At 33.7% G+C, this 18,183-nt stretch overlaps 1 protein-coding gene across 6 annotated transcripts in view; it reads left to right on the forward strand.

Moving 5' to 3' along the window:
* The window catches only part of LOC113003150 (dentin sialophosphoprotein-like), a 56,578-nt gene extending 51,954 nt beyond the window's left edge, over positions 1 to 4,624 (forward strand). For all 6 annotated transcript variants that reach the window (XM_039451908.1, XM_039451907.1, XM_026140639.2 and 3 more), the window contains one exon: positions 1,008 to 4,624. In XM_039451908.1, coding sequence (XP_039307842.1) covers positions 1,008 to 4,582 — 3,575 coding nt within the window. In that variant the 3' untranslated portion in view covers positions 4,583 to 4,624. The remainder of the gene's footprint in view (positions 1 to 1,007) is intronic.
* The last annotated feature ends 13,559 nt before the right edge of the window (positions 4,625 to 18,183 follow it).

Genomic DNA, 18,183 nt, shown 5'->3' on the forward strand with positions numbered 1-18,183 from the left:
AAAAGTACACCAGATTGTTTTTCAGGCATTTCACCTTCATTTTTGACTTTTCCTTGACCTTTGACCTTTTTTGAAGGTCGCAAAAACAATTTTTTCATAAGACAAGTTTGATGTAAAATTTTCCGCTCTTTCGAAATCCGCAGTCAAAAATAGGGTGTCCCATTTAAAAAAACCATCGTGACCTTGAAATAACCTTCAAAATTGACCTCAAAGTCAAAACCAATGGTACAATTGAATGACCCCCTCTGTACTGGTCAACTTTTATCTAAACCATTTTTTTTGTAGATACTGTTATTTGGAAGATATTCGGGTCCATAGATTAAAATGACTCACCTTGTATATTTGGTTTTGAAGAAGCATGGTACAATCACTTCAAACGTCTCTGGACTGAAAAATACTGGACTTAGAGAGTTGTGCCTATTGAGACTTTTGTTCGGGACGTCAAGAACAACAACATATTTCAATTGCAGTCAATTTAACCAAGGGCCATTTTCCATAAGGATTGTGCGTGGTCCTTTACTAATAATTTTTAAAAATATCTTTCATATTGTTTCAAAAAAAATTTTGAAGGAAATAATTAAATATTAAACAATAAATATCTAAAAGTTTCAAGTTTATAACTTGTATATTTTTTTTAATTTGTAAAAAAGTTATATGTTTTATATAAAGTACAGTGAAATAATGAGGCATTTGTCACATGATTTTAATTATTTTTAGTACTGCTGTTATAAAAACTAGACACTTTTCTCAATTTTCCAAAAGTAAGATTTTTTTATTTATGTTATTTATCAAGTGATTGATTAATTTATAATTATGTAATAATAAAAATAGAAAAATAACGTAAATAGATACATGTTGCGATCGTCTGATATGTAATATGAAATACCTATGATAAAACTTTTATATGATAAAATATTATTTTCTATTAAACAAAGGTATTAGAAGTTTATTTGCATTCGCGACACATTAATATTTTTTATTTGATTCAAGTATACTTTTGTTCCTAGATCTACACCATCGTTATCTTGTGGAAACAATAACGATGACAACTGTCACGGAACGACGCATTGTACGGGAAATTAGCGAGAAGGAGCGGAAAGATTGTTTCGGGAGATCCGATACGGATAAAGATAAAAGCGTTTGTGATACCTCAAAGGATAACGGATTTAATCCGAAGCTTTGTCTTGGGACAGATGAGCCGATGTCAATTGTCCACGAGAATGCGACGCAGTTTACCACACGGTGTAATGATTCGGACGTCACAGAGGATCGTGACAGTAATGCAAACGCCAAAAATTTGCCAAGCAACGACAAAAGAGTAGCAACGACGGCGGAAGCAGAACGCATCAATGATCAAACGACATCGGGCGAGCAGCCATGCGAGCAGGACGCGAAAGAGCTGTCTCTTGTTTTCAAACTAGGTAACGTGTCTCTCGCCAATAATAGCTTGAAACCAAATTCCGCGGTGAGACAACTCTTTCCCAACCCAAAATTCATCTCGCCACCGCCGGCTAAAGCGAGCTCTTCGACCTGCCCAGAACACTCTCCGGACGAAGCGCAGAAATTTCTGATTACCACCGAGAGTCTGCGGCTATTTGACGCAGTTAAGAAATCGACTGTCCCTGGTAACTCCTACGAGTCACCAGAGTGTGATTCCAACTCAATTAAGAGATCCATCGAGCGAAATACTTTGCGACGGAGTCTGATCGGCAAGTATAACACAATAACGCGCAAAAAGAATCTGCGGCCCAAAAATCTATCGTTGGAGGAGCGAATTAGACAACTCACGTGCATCGATCAAGAAGACGAAAACCTAGACACGACCGACAGTTCTGACAATACAAATTCAACAAGCGACGCCAAATACAGTGGTGATCTCTCTATACGAACATCACCATTAGGTGAGGAACGGCCTATGTGCGAGTCATTACCGGCGAACGTGGCTTCGACAGAAGCCACTGCCATTTTAACGATGGAGTCGACGAGATCGAATTCCACGGTATCAACGATGACGACGGCGGCGGCGACAGCAATGGAAACAATAGAGAACACACACGGACATAATACGATGGGAATGTCGATGATGCAGTTGGTGACGGACAATCCGCCAAATCAGTCCACCTATAGGAAGATCACGGACCTGTTTGCACATAAAAAAAACATCCAATCAAATCTTCCTGATCTTGGGATAGGTCCAGGTGGGAGAAATCTTGTTAAAGAGTGTCAGTCCAAAAATCCGACGAAGATGAACTCGGATGTACGAAAGCAATTATTAGCGAGTTTGGCGCCTCTATCCTGTGTTACAGTTAACAATCCCGACAACCAGGATGACTATTATCGGAACGATTCCAGGATGTTAGCTTCTTTGAAACGAGAGTCGATAAGTTGCAACTCGGACTCATCGTACAGTTTAGATGACATAGAAGCGGCTCTAAACGGCGAGGATAGAAAGCATGCCGGTCAACCGGATGTAACGAGATGCACACCGATAGGCAGCAGACCCGACATCGGCGATAACACCGCTGACGAGTTACTTGCATTTGTTGAACAGGACAAGTTGAGGATGGAGCGAATTAAACGCCGCTACAATGAATCGGAGGACCGTTACACGTTTATTAATGGCTACCATTCCGAGGACAAGGCTGTGAATACGTTATCTGAGAATTACGATAACAAGAGTGTCAAGAATCATGACAAGGATGCGCAGGCGGGCAACGAGGAAGAAGAGGACGACGATGAGCTCAATGATTATGGATTCAATCGACGACCGTCAGTGACAGGTATCAAGCAACAGTACGAAGCTACCAACGAAATCATCCGTCGGACGCGATCTTGCACTGTTGCCGGTGCGGCTAATGATGCGAGATCCAGCTCACTGTGGCCAATGTACTGCGACGTGAACGGCGACAAGATCGATGCAAAGTCTCTATTAACCACCGATGGAGGGGACGAGTCGATCTCCGTACCCGCAGATGCATACACTTCCATGGGGAGTTTCGAGCGAGATACAAACACGATCAATCGCATAAATACAATGCAGAAACAGATCGATGACATATATCAGACTATCGCCGAGAGTACGGCGGTAACGGCGAACATTCAGGATATCTCTGAGCAAACAACTTATTTAGAGAACGCGATACCGCGACAGTTTGTCAGAACACCGTCTGGTGATGGCGCCGCACACTTGTACGCCGAACACAGAAACGGTCATCATTATTTTCAAGAGCAACAGCAGATCTCGAGCACGCGCATGCTGCGTATCGCGGGTGGTGGTGGCGGTGGAACCGGCAGTGGCGATGACATCACGGGTGCGATATATACCAACAGTTTGTCAAAAATGCAACGTCGTAATCCACCGGTGACCATTGCGAACTATCACTGCAACGTGTTGCCTGGTTCTGTGCCCGCCGTCAGCACAAAGTGCTATCGTACTATGTACTTTGTGCCCTACAACGGTATGTCGGACCCCACGTATCAGAACATACAGCGCATCCTTCCACCACATTCCTCCCCGAACTACGCCAGTCACATCGAACGATATCCGTATCCTCGTCTAAACAAAACTAATCAGCAACAGGCATTGTATTATAACGCGAATCGTTCCACTCCATCGCATTCCAATTTAAATACGTCACCGCTCATCCCGTCCTCGTCTTCGCCACCACCGCCACTTGTATCCGTCTCCAGTCCGAATTCAATACCGTTGCAGAATGCCCAGCAGGCCTTGCACTTGCACATACATCCCCATCAGACTGAAGACTTCCGGTCGCCTAACGTCGCATTTTCTCCCGTGCCTCATTCGACACTGCATCCAATGCAGTTCCACCATCATCAGCATCAGCATCAGCACCATCAGCATCATCACGGTGAAATGGCTTCGTATCGCGTGCCCATGGCGATGCAGCAGTCGCCACCCTCATACGCGGTAATTGCACCTTCAAGATGTATTCCGGCGAGTAACCAGGATGGCTATCCGTTATATCCGGCACAGCTGGTACGAGGCGCTGTTGCTGCCGGTACCGCCGGTACAGTCGCATCTGCCGCCGCTATCGCCACGGACGTTCAAACGCAAACAATTTCCATTGCGGCCACTTCAACGTTCTCGTCATCGTCATCTTCATCATCTTCTTCCTCATCTTCGTCATCGTCCTCGGCATCTGCGTCTGCGTTGTCATCATCTTCGTCTTCGTCCACGTCGGCCACCATCAATGCTTCTTTAAAATGTACCGGGATCATTAATAACAACCAGAGCTGCGAACCGATTTTGGGAACATCCTATGGAGGCAGTAATGCACAATCCGTATCGGGGAGCGTTACTCCGCTCGCGTGCCCGGCATCATCATCGGTAACGGTAATGCAGCTACCGCGCGCCATCAACACATGTGCGGTGACAGAACGCGGAGTTCCTGAAGGTGCCGCCAGCGTGCCTATCCAAGACTTTCCACAGTCGACTCTCGAGCCGGTAAACTCGGCGCCGCATGTCTTACTAATGTCCAATTCTTATGTCGATCCTAATGCCAGTCTTATGTCCGCCCAGGCTAATACTTCGAACACGGTATACTACGCTATGAATGTCTGAAGACCATGAGAAACAAGTAGCTGCGAAAAACGTCCAAAAAAAGTTTGAAAATTTTGATGTAGAAAATCATAGATGTAGATCATCTTCATGAAATGTTGCGTTGCACCGGGTAATATTAACTCTTTTACTACTATGTCTTGAATGATTTTGACGCTATTCGTAACAAAAGCGGTAGAAAGATTCGTAATTTTTTTGTTAATTGTACGTATATGACGAAATAATTCGTCATCTGTTAAGATAGGGACATTTCTTGAAAACATGGCAGAGACATTTCGTGAAAGCATGGCAGGGACATTTCTTGAAAGCATGACAGCTAAAAAGATTGAAGTGTAGTCCTATTTAGTTCTTTTCCAATTTGACTATTATCTTCTTTGTTTCTTTTTTTTTTTTTTTATCTAACTGTAGTTTTAATGTTGCATTTCTTTTCTATGGTTGATTTTGATCAAGAAAATTATATCCAAAGATTATTTCTTTTGAGTGATGAAAGTATAATGATAAGTGTATTTTTAAAGAGGTATGATTGATGAGAAACATCTATGTGTGTAAGTACCAAAATCTTAGATTTCTTTAGTTCTTTATATACAAACGACATCAAGAATTTCTCAGTTATATATATAATATATGTATATTCCCAAAAAGCACATATACTAGTACGTTTCAAAAACGTTTATAAATCGTTTTGTTACCGATTTTTAGAAACGTTTTTCATGCGTTAAAATGTCTACTCAGAAAAAAATTTAGAATTTCTATTTTTTTAGAATTTCTAATTAATGGTCAAAAAGTTTTTTAGAATTTCTAATTAATGGTCACAATTTTTTTTATGTTAAATAAAAATGTTATTTCAAGTAAAAAAAATATTGGGAATTTTTCTCAAGAATTTTTTTTTAGAATTTTTACGGGACCACTCCCATTCGAGTCGTAACCTCGCCAAACGTTGCTTGACTTGTAAGATTGCTGCGAACTGATGCCTGGTGATGATCTGTGAACACTTTGTGTTAACACATGTATATCGAGGCAATATATGTTATTGAAAAGATAAAACATAATTAAAGCACATTATTTATATAAACGTATATAAAATTATATTTTTTTACGATTACGACTTGAATAGGTGATCGTTTGAAAATTTCCGAAAAAAATTCTTGAGAAGAATTTTCGATTTTTTAACGTTAAAAACATTTTTATTTTATTTAATGTTAAGAAAACTGTTTGTTACAATATTACTTTTTTACAGTATTACTTTTTTATAGTATATACAGAAGTAACGTAAAAATTTCTTAAACTATGGTTTTAAAAACGTTTTTGTTTAAACGTTTTTTAATGGTTCTTTACGGTTATGAAACTATGGATACGTTTTGAAAACGTATTTGACACCATTATGTGCTACGTGGATTATATATGTATACATATACAGGATGATTCAGAACGACCCATGTGTCCCTATATAGATGTGTTCTTGGATAAATTCTGGGACGATTTTTTCTGTACGAAAATTTCGTCCGACGCTTACTTTTTGAATTATAAGAGGATAAAGTTAGCTAATCACGGGCCGCCTATACATGGTAGACAAAGGCGGCGCAACTCACTGTTTGAGACGGGTAAGCGCCCGCGTCGGACGGTGAGTTGCGCCGCCTTTGTCTACCATGTGTACACGGCCTGTGATTCGCTAACTTTATTATCTTATAATTCAAAAAGTAAGCGTAGGATAAAATTTTTGTACATGAAAAATTGTCTCAGAATTTATCCAAGAACACGTCTTTACAGGGACACATGGGTCGTTCTAAATTATATACGTGATGTCCCAGAAATGGGGTTTGAGCTACATTGTGAACGTAGCGGTCAAGAGGAACAAAAAAGTCTTATACTGTTTATAAATATTTGCTATAATTATTATATCAATGTACGGTGATGCCACGATTCACGAAATCGTAGCACAGCTCATTGCGCCATGACACCTTTCTCTCGCCGCAAACTGACATTAATGAACGAGGCGCGACACCCCAATCATCACACAATATTTTAAAAATGTTTTTTAAATATTTATTTAACATTAATTTTTTATTGTATAATTCATTATAACAAAAATATTTATTAAACATTTATTAAATATTTATTAAACATTAATTAAATATTTAAAATAATGAGTTAGAGAAAATATTTATTTAACATATATTTAACGTTTATTTAACATTTATTTAACATTAATTAAATATTTAAAATGATGATTTGGGAAAATATATAACGTTTATTTAATGTTTATTTAATATTTATTTCGCATTAATTTTTTACTTGAAAAAACATTTTTTAAAAATATTAATTTAAAATTTATTCATTATTAATTTAACATTTATTTTACATTAATTTTTTATTTAAAAAAACAATTTTTAAAAACATTAATTTAACATTTATTCAACTTTAATTTAATATTAATTTTACATTAATTTTTCATTTAAAAAAAACATTTTTTAAAAACAATAATTTAACATTTATTCAACTTTAATTTAATATTTATTTTACATTAATTTTTTATTTAAAAAGCATTTATTGAACATTAATTTAATATTTATTTAATATTTAATATTGTTTAAATATTTATTTTTTATGAATTATTTAATTGAAAAAATGATTTTAGTAAGCATTTTTTAAATGTTTATTTAATATTTATTTAATGTCTATTTAATATTTATTTTTTTTACTTATTTTTCGTATCTATAAAATTATGTTTATTTATTAGTTATTTAACATTTAAGCTATTTATTTTTCAATTATTGATTTTAAAATTCGTTTAAAAAATGTTTTAATAACATCTATGAAAATCACTAAAAAAATTAACTTAATTATATATATTTATATAAATAATATACTTTAATTGTATATATTTTGTCTTTTTGATAACATATATTGACCTGATCTATCAGTGATGTATATGTAGTAGCACATTTTTTTTAACGATAAAATAAACATTTTTTAAATGAAAAAAGGGCATTTAACCCATTATTTTTAACGTTTTTATAAATGTTTTTAAATTGTTTTTTAAATGTTTTTAAAAACATTTTTTAAATATTGTGTGCTGATTGGGACCGGACATTGGTTCAGACGTTTCATTTTTTAAGTCGATAATTATAGCGAATATTTCGAAAATTGGTAAAAGACGATTATTGGTATATTAGCGAATATTGGTAAAAGACCTTGTTCCTCTTAATAATTTCCATATCCCTAATGTGGCTCGTACCCCATTTCTGGGGCACTTGTGCGTGTGCGTGTGCGTGTGTGTGTGTGTGTGTGCGTGCGCGCGCGTGCGTGCGTGTGTGCGCGTGTGCATGCGTGCGTGCGCGTGTGCATGCGTGCGTGTGCGTGTGTGTGTGTGTGTGTGTGTGTAAATATAAGTATAAATTATATATATATATATATAGGAGAAACCGGGGCTATTCGTTAGACCTTTTTTTCTTTTGTGTCTCTTGAGCCCTATATTCATTTAAAAAAAAGAAACATGTTACGGTTGAATCTTCCCCTTCACAATGTCGGTATAGATAGAACATGGAAGTGTACTTGTTTTGAAGTATATATAAAAATGTCGACCAATGCCAAAAATTACGAATAGCTCCAAGCCCGGGGTAATTCGTAACTAGTCCGGGAATATCCCGAAATTTGTGTTTCAAGTTGAAAAACTGTAAAAAAGCTGTTGTTAAGACTTTCTTTATTTAAAAAAAATATAGCTATACAAAAAACAAATGCAAACATACACGTTCGCATGTCTTTTTATACCATTGGTGTGACAGATTTCCTAACCTCACAAGTGTCAATCTTTAACGCTTTATAACTTTTTACCTGCTTAAAAGCATCGATTTTATATTCATGTTCGATGTACTGAAATATACAATATTATCAAGTTTGAACTAAATCAATAAAGAATTTTACTTCAATGCTTAACTCTGCGTAGCGCAGACGTTCGTAACACAGCCAAAGGGTTAGGGTTACCCAACTTAGGTTAGGCGCTGTAATCAGTATTAACGAATCGCCCCGGTGCTCAGTATTACGAATAACCCCAACATCAATTGTGTGCATTATTGCGTATGATCGACAAAAATAGACATCACACAGCAAAAAGTAAACACGAAATATTTCAAATACATTCAACTGGACACGATACATTCAAAGTTTTAAAAAAAAACCTTATTATCTTATTTAAATTTTGAAGAAATGCTGAATATCAGAAATTACTTCGACTGTCGCAAAACACATTTTTCACTACTACGACATTAATATGACGCCGTTACCAACAAAACTTTGTTAGCAACATCGTTACATTAAGACGTGTTTACAGTTTTTAAAGTAAATTTTTAATATGTACCCATAAAAAGATATTTCCAATTGTCGAATTACCCCGTCTAACGATTTGTCCCGGTCTCCCCTACACACACACACACACACACACACACACACACACACACACACACACACACACACACCACACACACACACACACACACACACACACACACACACACACACACACACACACACACACACACACGTACGTACGTACGTACGTACGTACGTACGTGTACATACAGGGTGTCCCATAAGAAATGACCAACCGCTGATATACAGGTAGAACGGACTAAATTGAGTTGAAAAGTTTTGTACCATTTTGCAATTTGTGCAATAGTTAACAAATTATTAATTTATAAATTTAGCCGAATTTGCTCGGCCTATCACCAGATATCGTATAAAGCCGCGGAGGAAATGTAGTTGCTTAGTGATCAAGATTGCTAGGCATGCAAAAGTTGTTGCTTATAAGCAACATTGAAGCTATGCATAGAACATATTTCCAAACATCTTCTCGTGCACTTAGCAACAATGTCCATTGGACAATCATATTTCTATTTGATGTCTATTTAAAAAAATGTTTAATGGAACCTCCTTTATTGTATTATATCATTTGAAGAGTATAAAAAAAGAAAATTTTTTATTTAAAATAGAGATTGATACGTTAACCATTTCGGGAATTATTTAGTCAAAATTGGAAAAGCTAATTTTTCAAAAAAATCGTTAGTTCTATTTGGAAAAAATTGTTACAATTTTAAAAAATTATTTGAGATGTTTGTCTTGTTATCTTCTCCGGCTTCTTATTTACGACAAAGATTACATGCGGAGCTGATATGATATAGCAGTGTGACAATTTGCTTTATAATTTGCAGTTTTTGCACTGCTTACTCGTTGAACTTTAAAAACTTTTCTTTTTTGTCTCTTCCGTCATACGACTCTATGCAATTTATAATGAAAAGAATTAAAAAAAAAAAAAAACACTTATCTCGAAATTTTGAGAATTTTTCAAATAGGAATAACCATTTTTTTGAAAATTAACCTTTCTCAAACTTCGACTCTAAATAATTTTCAAACGCAAGTCGACGTATCAATCTTCGCTTTGAATCAAAAATTCTCTTTTTTTATACCCTTTATAACTATATATAACAATATGGAAGGTTTTATTTCCCAAATTTTTAAGTTGTGATATACTTTAGAGGAAGGCGCAACCTAGCCTAACTCTCTTAAAAGAGTAGTCTTTCGAAATGATCAAATACATCTTGTACAATTTTTCATCATTTTGAATCATTCTGAAATATAGCGGGTAAGAACAGACTTTATGGTCACCCTGTATACATGTTAATAATTATTCTTGCTACAATATACAGGGTGACCCATTTTAACGTAGGCAGCCAAATAACTCGAAAAATTAGCACACTACGAAAAAATGTTTAGAATCAAAATTTCGTCATTTCGAGAGAGACGTACAATGACGTTAAAATCAGCCCTTCCACCCCTCCCCCTGGGCGGTGAGGGGGGGCAAGTTTGAAATTTTAAATGGGAACCCCTATTTTTTATTGCATATTCGGAATCTTTGGCTAAAAACACATACAATTTGTCTGAAACATTTTTCTCGATAGATGGCACTGTAATCGACGAAATTCAATTTCTTCGATTTCTCTTACTGAGAACCCATGCTTACGATTCTGCAATAAATTAACAATAAAAATACCACGTTTTCATTGTTAATACTCGAAATTAGTTTTAAAACAAACTTCTCATTATTTTTTATTACTCATTAATTACTTTTCAAGAAACTGCTTTTAGCGTAATCGCCGGACGGCGTAACTAAGGAGCGCGACACATCGTTTCAGGACCGTGCGTAATACAAAAGTTATAAGATCATGAATCATAATACAGTCTAATTGTTTAATGTCTAATAATTCTACAAAAGTTATTATAATAATTATTTAATTATGTAATAATAAAATATTACTTAAATGTAATTATTAAAATATCAAGAAAAAATTTCAATAACTTTTATTAACAATGAATAACAGTATTAACAATGAAAACGTGGTATTTTTATTGTTAATTTATTGCAAAATCGTAAGCATGGGTTCTCAGTAAGGGAAATCGAAGAAATTGAATTTTGTCGATTACAGCGCCATCTATCATGAATCGAGAAAAATGTTTCAGACAAATTGTATGTGTTTTTAGCCAAAGATTCCGAATATGCAATAAAAAATAGGGGTTCCCATTTAAGATTTCAAACTTGCCCCCCCTCACCGCCCAGGGGGAGGAGTGGAGGGGCTGATTTTAACGTCATTGTACGTCTCTCTCGAAATGACGAAATTTTGATTCTAAACATTTTTTCGTAGTGTGCTTATTTTTCGAGTTATTTGGCTGCCTAAGTTAAAATGGTTCACCCTGTATATATATAATATATTAGCAGGAGTAGTGTAAAAATACATATATGTGTATGTTGTGCTAATTACCCTTACATTAAATACTATTTGACATTATTTTCGTTAGTTGAACGAAGGCGACTATCCTTCACACGATATCTGTACGTTTTAACATTCGAATAATAACATTCGAATCACACGTTCGTTATTATCGTAATATTGTAATACTGTACAAACTTAGCACTGTAGATATCGTCACGTAAGATCTATGGTTCTAGATTTGTTCCTATCTACAGTATTGTAGGTAACGCGAAAAATATATCGATAGTACTTTAGATACTATCATTAGATATATGATTAGGCGGAGTTGTTAATTGTTTTGAGTTTTAAATAATGAAACTTTGTAGTTGTTCCGATCATGATAATGTTAAATTGCATTACACGGGACAAGATGAGAAAAAATGATCAGAAAATATGCAAATGTGGAAGAATTTCTTTAAGTGGAAATAAGGCTGCTATTTATATTCCACTGTATTTTCTCGGAAAAACGAAAAAATCGTTTCCTACTTTATTGTATTAGGTATACAAATGAATAATCCAAAATTTTTTAAGTATTTAAAAAATTAATCTAAAATTATTTAATTTTTGGTTTTTTGCAGTTATGTAATATTGACGTATACCCCTGTAACATTTTTTGTAATTACAAATGTTGGCAACAAATTATGTTTAGGCAAGAAGCTGCAAATGGGAAGCATACTTTGTTATTGTCAATTCTGTTAGCATACTTCTATCCATATGCAACAACCTCTGTCAGCAATATGACAGAGTGACGACTAACAGTAAAAAAATATTGAACATGTTAATGGCAGATTGATGGCAAATGCCAAGCAGTTTTATTATTGTAAACAGTGTTAGTAAATATTTCGCGAAAATGCTACAGCATTTAATGATCAAAATATATGAAAGATTGATAGTTGACAGCGAACAAATCTATCGAGTATTGATTACAGATTGACAGCAAAAAGATCCATCTTTATTAAAAGCGCTCACTCGCAAGCATACAGTAGCGCCTATAGATGGACATGGTGGAGTTCTTATAAATAAAAAATTACATACAAGTAATGTAAAAAATTTTGTGAAAAATTGTTACTGACGATGAAAAATGGATACTTTATGACAATCCGAAACGCAATGTCATGGATAAATCCAGCCGAATCTTTAATATCGGCATAATCCAAACACTTCGGAAAGAAAGTTCTGCACTGCATTTGATGGAATATCAAGACGTTATTTATAATGAGCTATTAGAACCGAGTGAAATAGTTATCGCGAACTTGTATTAACATCAATTAATTCATTTGAATAAAAAACTAGAATGAAAACACCCATATGCTGATAAACGTCTTGTAAAATTACTGCATGATAATACCAAACACGGTGCATCTAACATAAAAATATATCATTATGAGTCTTGAATGTCTTGAACCTATCTTACTCATCAGACACAGTACCTTCGGAATATTATTTATTTCGGTCAATACCACACGCCTTGTACGATGTCATTTCCAATCAGTGCATGAGAAAATAGCTTTATCACGTCCAAATTAAGATATTGCATTTTTCCGACATAAAATTCATAAACTGCCCGAAAGATAGCTTAAGGTAATAGAAAGCAACAGCGAATACTTTGATTACAAAATCTTTTACTTTTTTTAAAATAAAATTGCATTAGCCAAAGAAATTGGATTATTCGTTTGTATACTTAATATGTTTCATAATAAAATTGCTTCAAATTTTCTGTTCCCGAAGGACGTTATTTGTGAATTTCACTTATACGCTTCATGCCAAATTAAGATGTATCATACCTCTAGTCATTAGAAAATTAATCTATTATAAGAAATAGACGCAAATGCCAAAAGGAAGAAAAGGAATGTGAAAAAAAAGATTAACTCTTAGTTAATTTTTTGTTTTGATTGACAGGCCGTTGAAAGCCCCCGGATTGTTTAATGAGGAATCTCTCGTGGCCTCGTAAGCCTGTTAGACGTGCATTAATCGAAACCAAAATTAATGTAGCATATCTGTTTATCGGTGTATAGAGAAGAGATGATGTTTAATGATAATGAAATTTCTTAATGACAAGTATTATGTACGCACAGGGAGTAAGTACAAAATGCTCTGCTAGAAAACAAAATACCCGAGACACGCTCATTTTTCAGTCACACATACAAAGCTGCCGTAAACACATGTAAACCGTATAACCTGTTAACAAGTAAAGCATCAAATTAAGTTTTAAAAATTAATTCTATTCTTAATATCAACTGTGCATACTCGTTGTTATTAAATTTAATTTTTTTTTTTTTTTAATGAGTATTGCATATCAATTTAAAGAAACCGTGTCACAAAAATGAAACCATTTCAGCAAACAAAAATGAATTGAAATGGCTAGAATAAATTTATTCCGATATTTTTGAATTTACTTCTGATTTTTTCGAATCTATTTGAATCCAAAAATAATGGCGCAAATCCATCCAAATTTAAACTGATGAATAGTGCATTTCAATCTATTTGAGTCAAAAAATACTCAGGGATTCTAAAATGCGAACTCGGAGATAAATTGAATTAAAATAAATTGTCAATTTATTTGTTTATAAATTTTTTTGTTTACTAGGATTGGTTGAATCGGATTATTTATTTTTTGATGTTACTAAAATCTTTTAATACGTACAGCATGATATTAAGCAGCAGGAACAAAAATGAAAATTTACTCTTCCTAAGAATAAAAAATGATTAAAAAAATTATTTTTAAAATTATTTTGTTTATAAAAGATAATAGATATTAGGTATACGCAAAAGTTTTTCTCTTTTTTTAGTCCTCTGATGTAATCATTTTTAATTGAAATATTTTCCCGCCGTTTTGTGTCTTCGTAAGTTTAATATTGAACTTTCTAAAACATTATGATTCTATGGTGCACATAACGTTAAAAATAATAAACTGTTAGTACAATAAGCGACGAAAAACTTTATATTCGATACTGCATTCGATATGACTTATATTACAATAAGAAAAAAATTACTGTTAAAGCATGAATCTATTTGCTCTGTTTTTAAGGAAATATTGTGTTCCTCAATATATACAAATATTGGTTTCATCGTTTTAAAAACAGTGATTTGGCGCTAATGCTTATCCGCTTATCTCTGGAGCGCCACAAAAACTTGAGCCCGATAATTTGGAGACGTTGAATGAAAAATCCATCTCAAGCGCAAGAACTTGCAAAACAGTTCGAAGTTGATCAAGCAACAGTTCCAAGACTGCACGAAATGGGAAAAATTAAAAAGTTCGGAAAATGAGTATGAAATTTCGCATGAATTGTTGCAAAGCAGCATTATCCGTCAATTGAGTACGCGCATTTTATTGCTTTTCAGGCAGCTCAAGAAAGATTTTTGTGAAAAATTGTTATTGGCGATGAAATGTAAATTATAATAATTTTAAACGCAAACATTCGTGGATGGATTCCAAGCAGCTTTCTACATCAGTAGCAAAACTAAATATTCACCAAAAAAAGTTCTTTTGTGTATTTAATGAGATGCGAAACGTGTAATTTATTACGAGCTCCTTCAGCTAGGTAAAACGGTGCTGAACGCTACAGTCAATTAAATGACTTGACCGACAAAATTGAGGAAAACAGACCATTTACTAGGCAAGAAAGTCATTTGTTACACAACAACGTTAGATCACACATTGTTCAAATCACTCAACAAACTATTATTAACTTGAATTGAGAAGTTTTTCTGCACACAATTTTCTGATTTAGCATTTTCGGATTATCATTTAGTCAGTGCAGCACTCATTAGCAGAAAATCGCTTTTGAAATGTGGCAGAATACGAAATACGAAAATGGCTTGAAGAATTTGTTGCTTCCAAACCGATATCTTTCTTTAATCAGTGAAGAAATTTGACAATTGTCCGAAAATCACACAAGATTGTAGAAAATAAGAGAAAATATTTTTCAGATTATAATCATTGTACTATATGATAAAAAAATTTGAAAAAAGACTAAAACTTTTGCATACACTTAATAAATAAAAATATTAAAGGGAGGGCAAGAGTAATTTGCTTTGTACAAAGACATCTTTATGTCAGCGGTGATCTTACACCTGCGCGCGCACACACACACACACACACACATACACACACGCGCGCGCGCGCGCGCGCTCGCGCATACACGAAAAAAAGAGAGAGAGAGAAAGAGTCATACCAGTTTCATAAGAACTTGTTGAAAGTATAATCATTATTTCGTAAATATTGCCTGGTAATTCGCGGTCATGGAACATCTTATTCTACCGAAGATTTTTAATGGTACGCAGTTTGAATAGACAATATAGGGGCATACTAATCTATCTCTTTTTAGCGTAACGATCTTTACCGTTGATTGCTTCACTTTTGAAGCCTGTACCCTTAACGCATACAAACAGTATTTTTAAGATAAAAAATAATTGCACGGCCTATATAGTTTACTCAGAGAAAAACAAGATAAACACTTATTTATTTTCTTCGTGCCAAATTGTTGCAATGACTCATAATACAAAAGTACATGTCGCAACTTAAGTAATTGAGGTACCAATGGCCAGAGATAGATGTTAAACGCGTCTGACAGTCAATTATGGCGAACTCATGATCTTGATGAAATCAAAGAGATGAAAAACCAAGTGAAACGTATTTATCACACGAAAGGATGGACTGATACGGTTCGATAACAATTTCCATTTAATAGATGTTAATTTATTATAATGCGACAAGCGTTGAAAAATGTCACTTTTCAATTTGTTATTCTTGAACGAGAACATTAAAATATGTATTGTTCAAATGATAACTCTAAATAGTAGGTTATTACGGTGATACGTGAGACAGATATAAAACAGTAACAAACAGCGTATATATCTTTAAAGAAATTATATTATTATTTATACAACACAGTTGATATATACATACATACATATATACATATATACATACATATATATATATATATATATATATATATATATATATATATATATATATATACAGCATATTATTTATATTTATATATAGATAAAAAATATAACGATTCAGTTTTATTCTGTTATAGTATTGAAACAGTCGAGAAAGTTGTCGCGTAATATGGAATTCAATTAAAAGGAGATATACAAATTTGATTCGCGATTCTATTGATATAAATCTTAATATCCGGAAAACTTCTTTCCTCTAACGAATTCTATGCGTTTTATTAAATTCACGGATATAGAAAATAACTCTGACCTTTTTGCGAGAAAAGGTTGAGTAGACATGAAGTAACTCGATTTACATCACACATTGGCAATGTATAAATAAATTACGGTAGGTGTATATATAAAACAAATGTTGTGTGTCGACAATGTGATATAAATTGTTGTATTGGCTCGACTTGATTACTTAATTAACACACTTTATTTTTAGTAATCTTAATACGACATAAAAGTGCAGGCTTTGCATTGTGGCAATCTGTTTATTTATCGTATGTCTTATGTCTACATTTTATGGAAATTCTAATTTAATTTATGTATGAATCACCGGACTTATTTGTACAATGTGGTTATATGTTTTATACATCTATACCAAAGTTACGTTATAATGAAATAATTTAATTGTACTATTGTTGTATATAATTATTTTTATATCATTTAAGATTCGAAAATGGTTTCATCGAGGAAAAATTGTTTATTTCAATTTTACTTTTAAATTTGTAAAGACCTTTAATTTTTTTATTATTAGAATATTGATGATCTTGATATTTTTATACCACGTGTTATACTACTACTTTTAGAGAATGGTAATCAATATTATAAGTATAGTTGTGCAGAAATAGGTCACAAGTTCTATTCCATAGAATAATTTTATAAAGAAATATCCTCTGCGAATGCCGAATAATAAGTGATCGATCCACTATTGTGTTAATTTTTCAAAATGTTTAGATGTTCTTGTTGTAATATTGTCAGATTGTATCTCTTATTTTACATTTTTCCGCTGCTGCTTTTTATCTTGTAGTTTTTTTATTGAAGATGATTCATGAAATCTCCATGAGAAATTGGTTCTTCAAGTGTATTACTTAAGGAAATATTCTATTTTGTTCGGCTCAAAAGAGGCCTGTTTTCACCAATTTTAAAAAAGTATTGAAGCAATAAAGATGCAACTTTTGTAGAAATATTTATTAATTAATTTTTGTAAATTTTAATGACATTTTTTTAAATTGTCATAGACTATTTAATAGCTAATGTGTGTGTGGGTGTGTGTGCGTGCGTGCGTGCGTGCGTGCGTGTGTGCGTATATACACAGGGTGTACAATTTTCAAAAATGCACCTCGATAATTCTTCAATGAAAAATTTTCAGTAAAAATGTTTCAGACAAAAGTTGCATGATTTTGAGGGGGACATAAGATGGTGTTATTAATTTGACCTTGAATAGTTGCTTGAACGTCACGTAAAAAACATTTTTAATTTTTTAAATGGGACTGCTTACTTTTTATTACATATTCTTGTAGCTTATCTCGAGACCTTTCCAAAACACTACAAGAAAGTTTATTTTCGTTGAGTACTTTCCGAGTTGTGAGGCTTAAAAGCTACGGTATACTGTAATTTTCAAGCGTCACAACTCGGAAAGTCTTTAACAAAAATAAACTTCTTTATAGTGTTTTGGAAACCTCCCGAAATCGACTACAAAAAAATGCAATAAAAAATATAGAATGTGAGGAAAGTACCGATACCCTTTAATTAGGGAACTACCGATACTCTAATATTGCATATTCTTGTAGCTTATTTCGAGACTTTTCCAAAACATTACAAGTTTATTTTTGTTAAGTACTATTTATA

This window comes from Solenopsis invicta, chromosome 7 (genome assembly GCF_016802725.1).
Source record: "Solenopsis invicta isolate M01_SB chromosome 7, UNIL_Sinv_3.0, whole genome shotgun sequence".
NCBI lineage: Eukaryota > Metazoa > Arthropoda > Insecta > Hymenoptera > Formicidae > Solenopsis > Solenopsis invicta.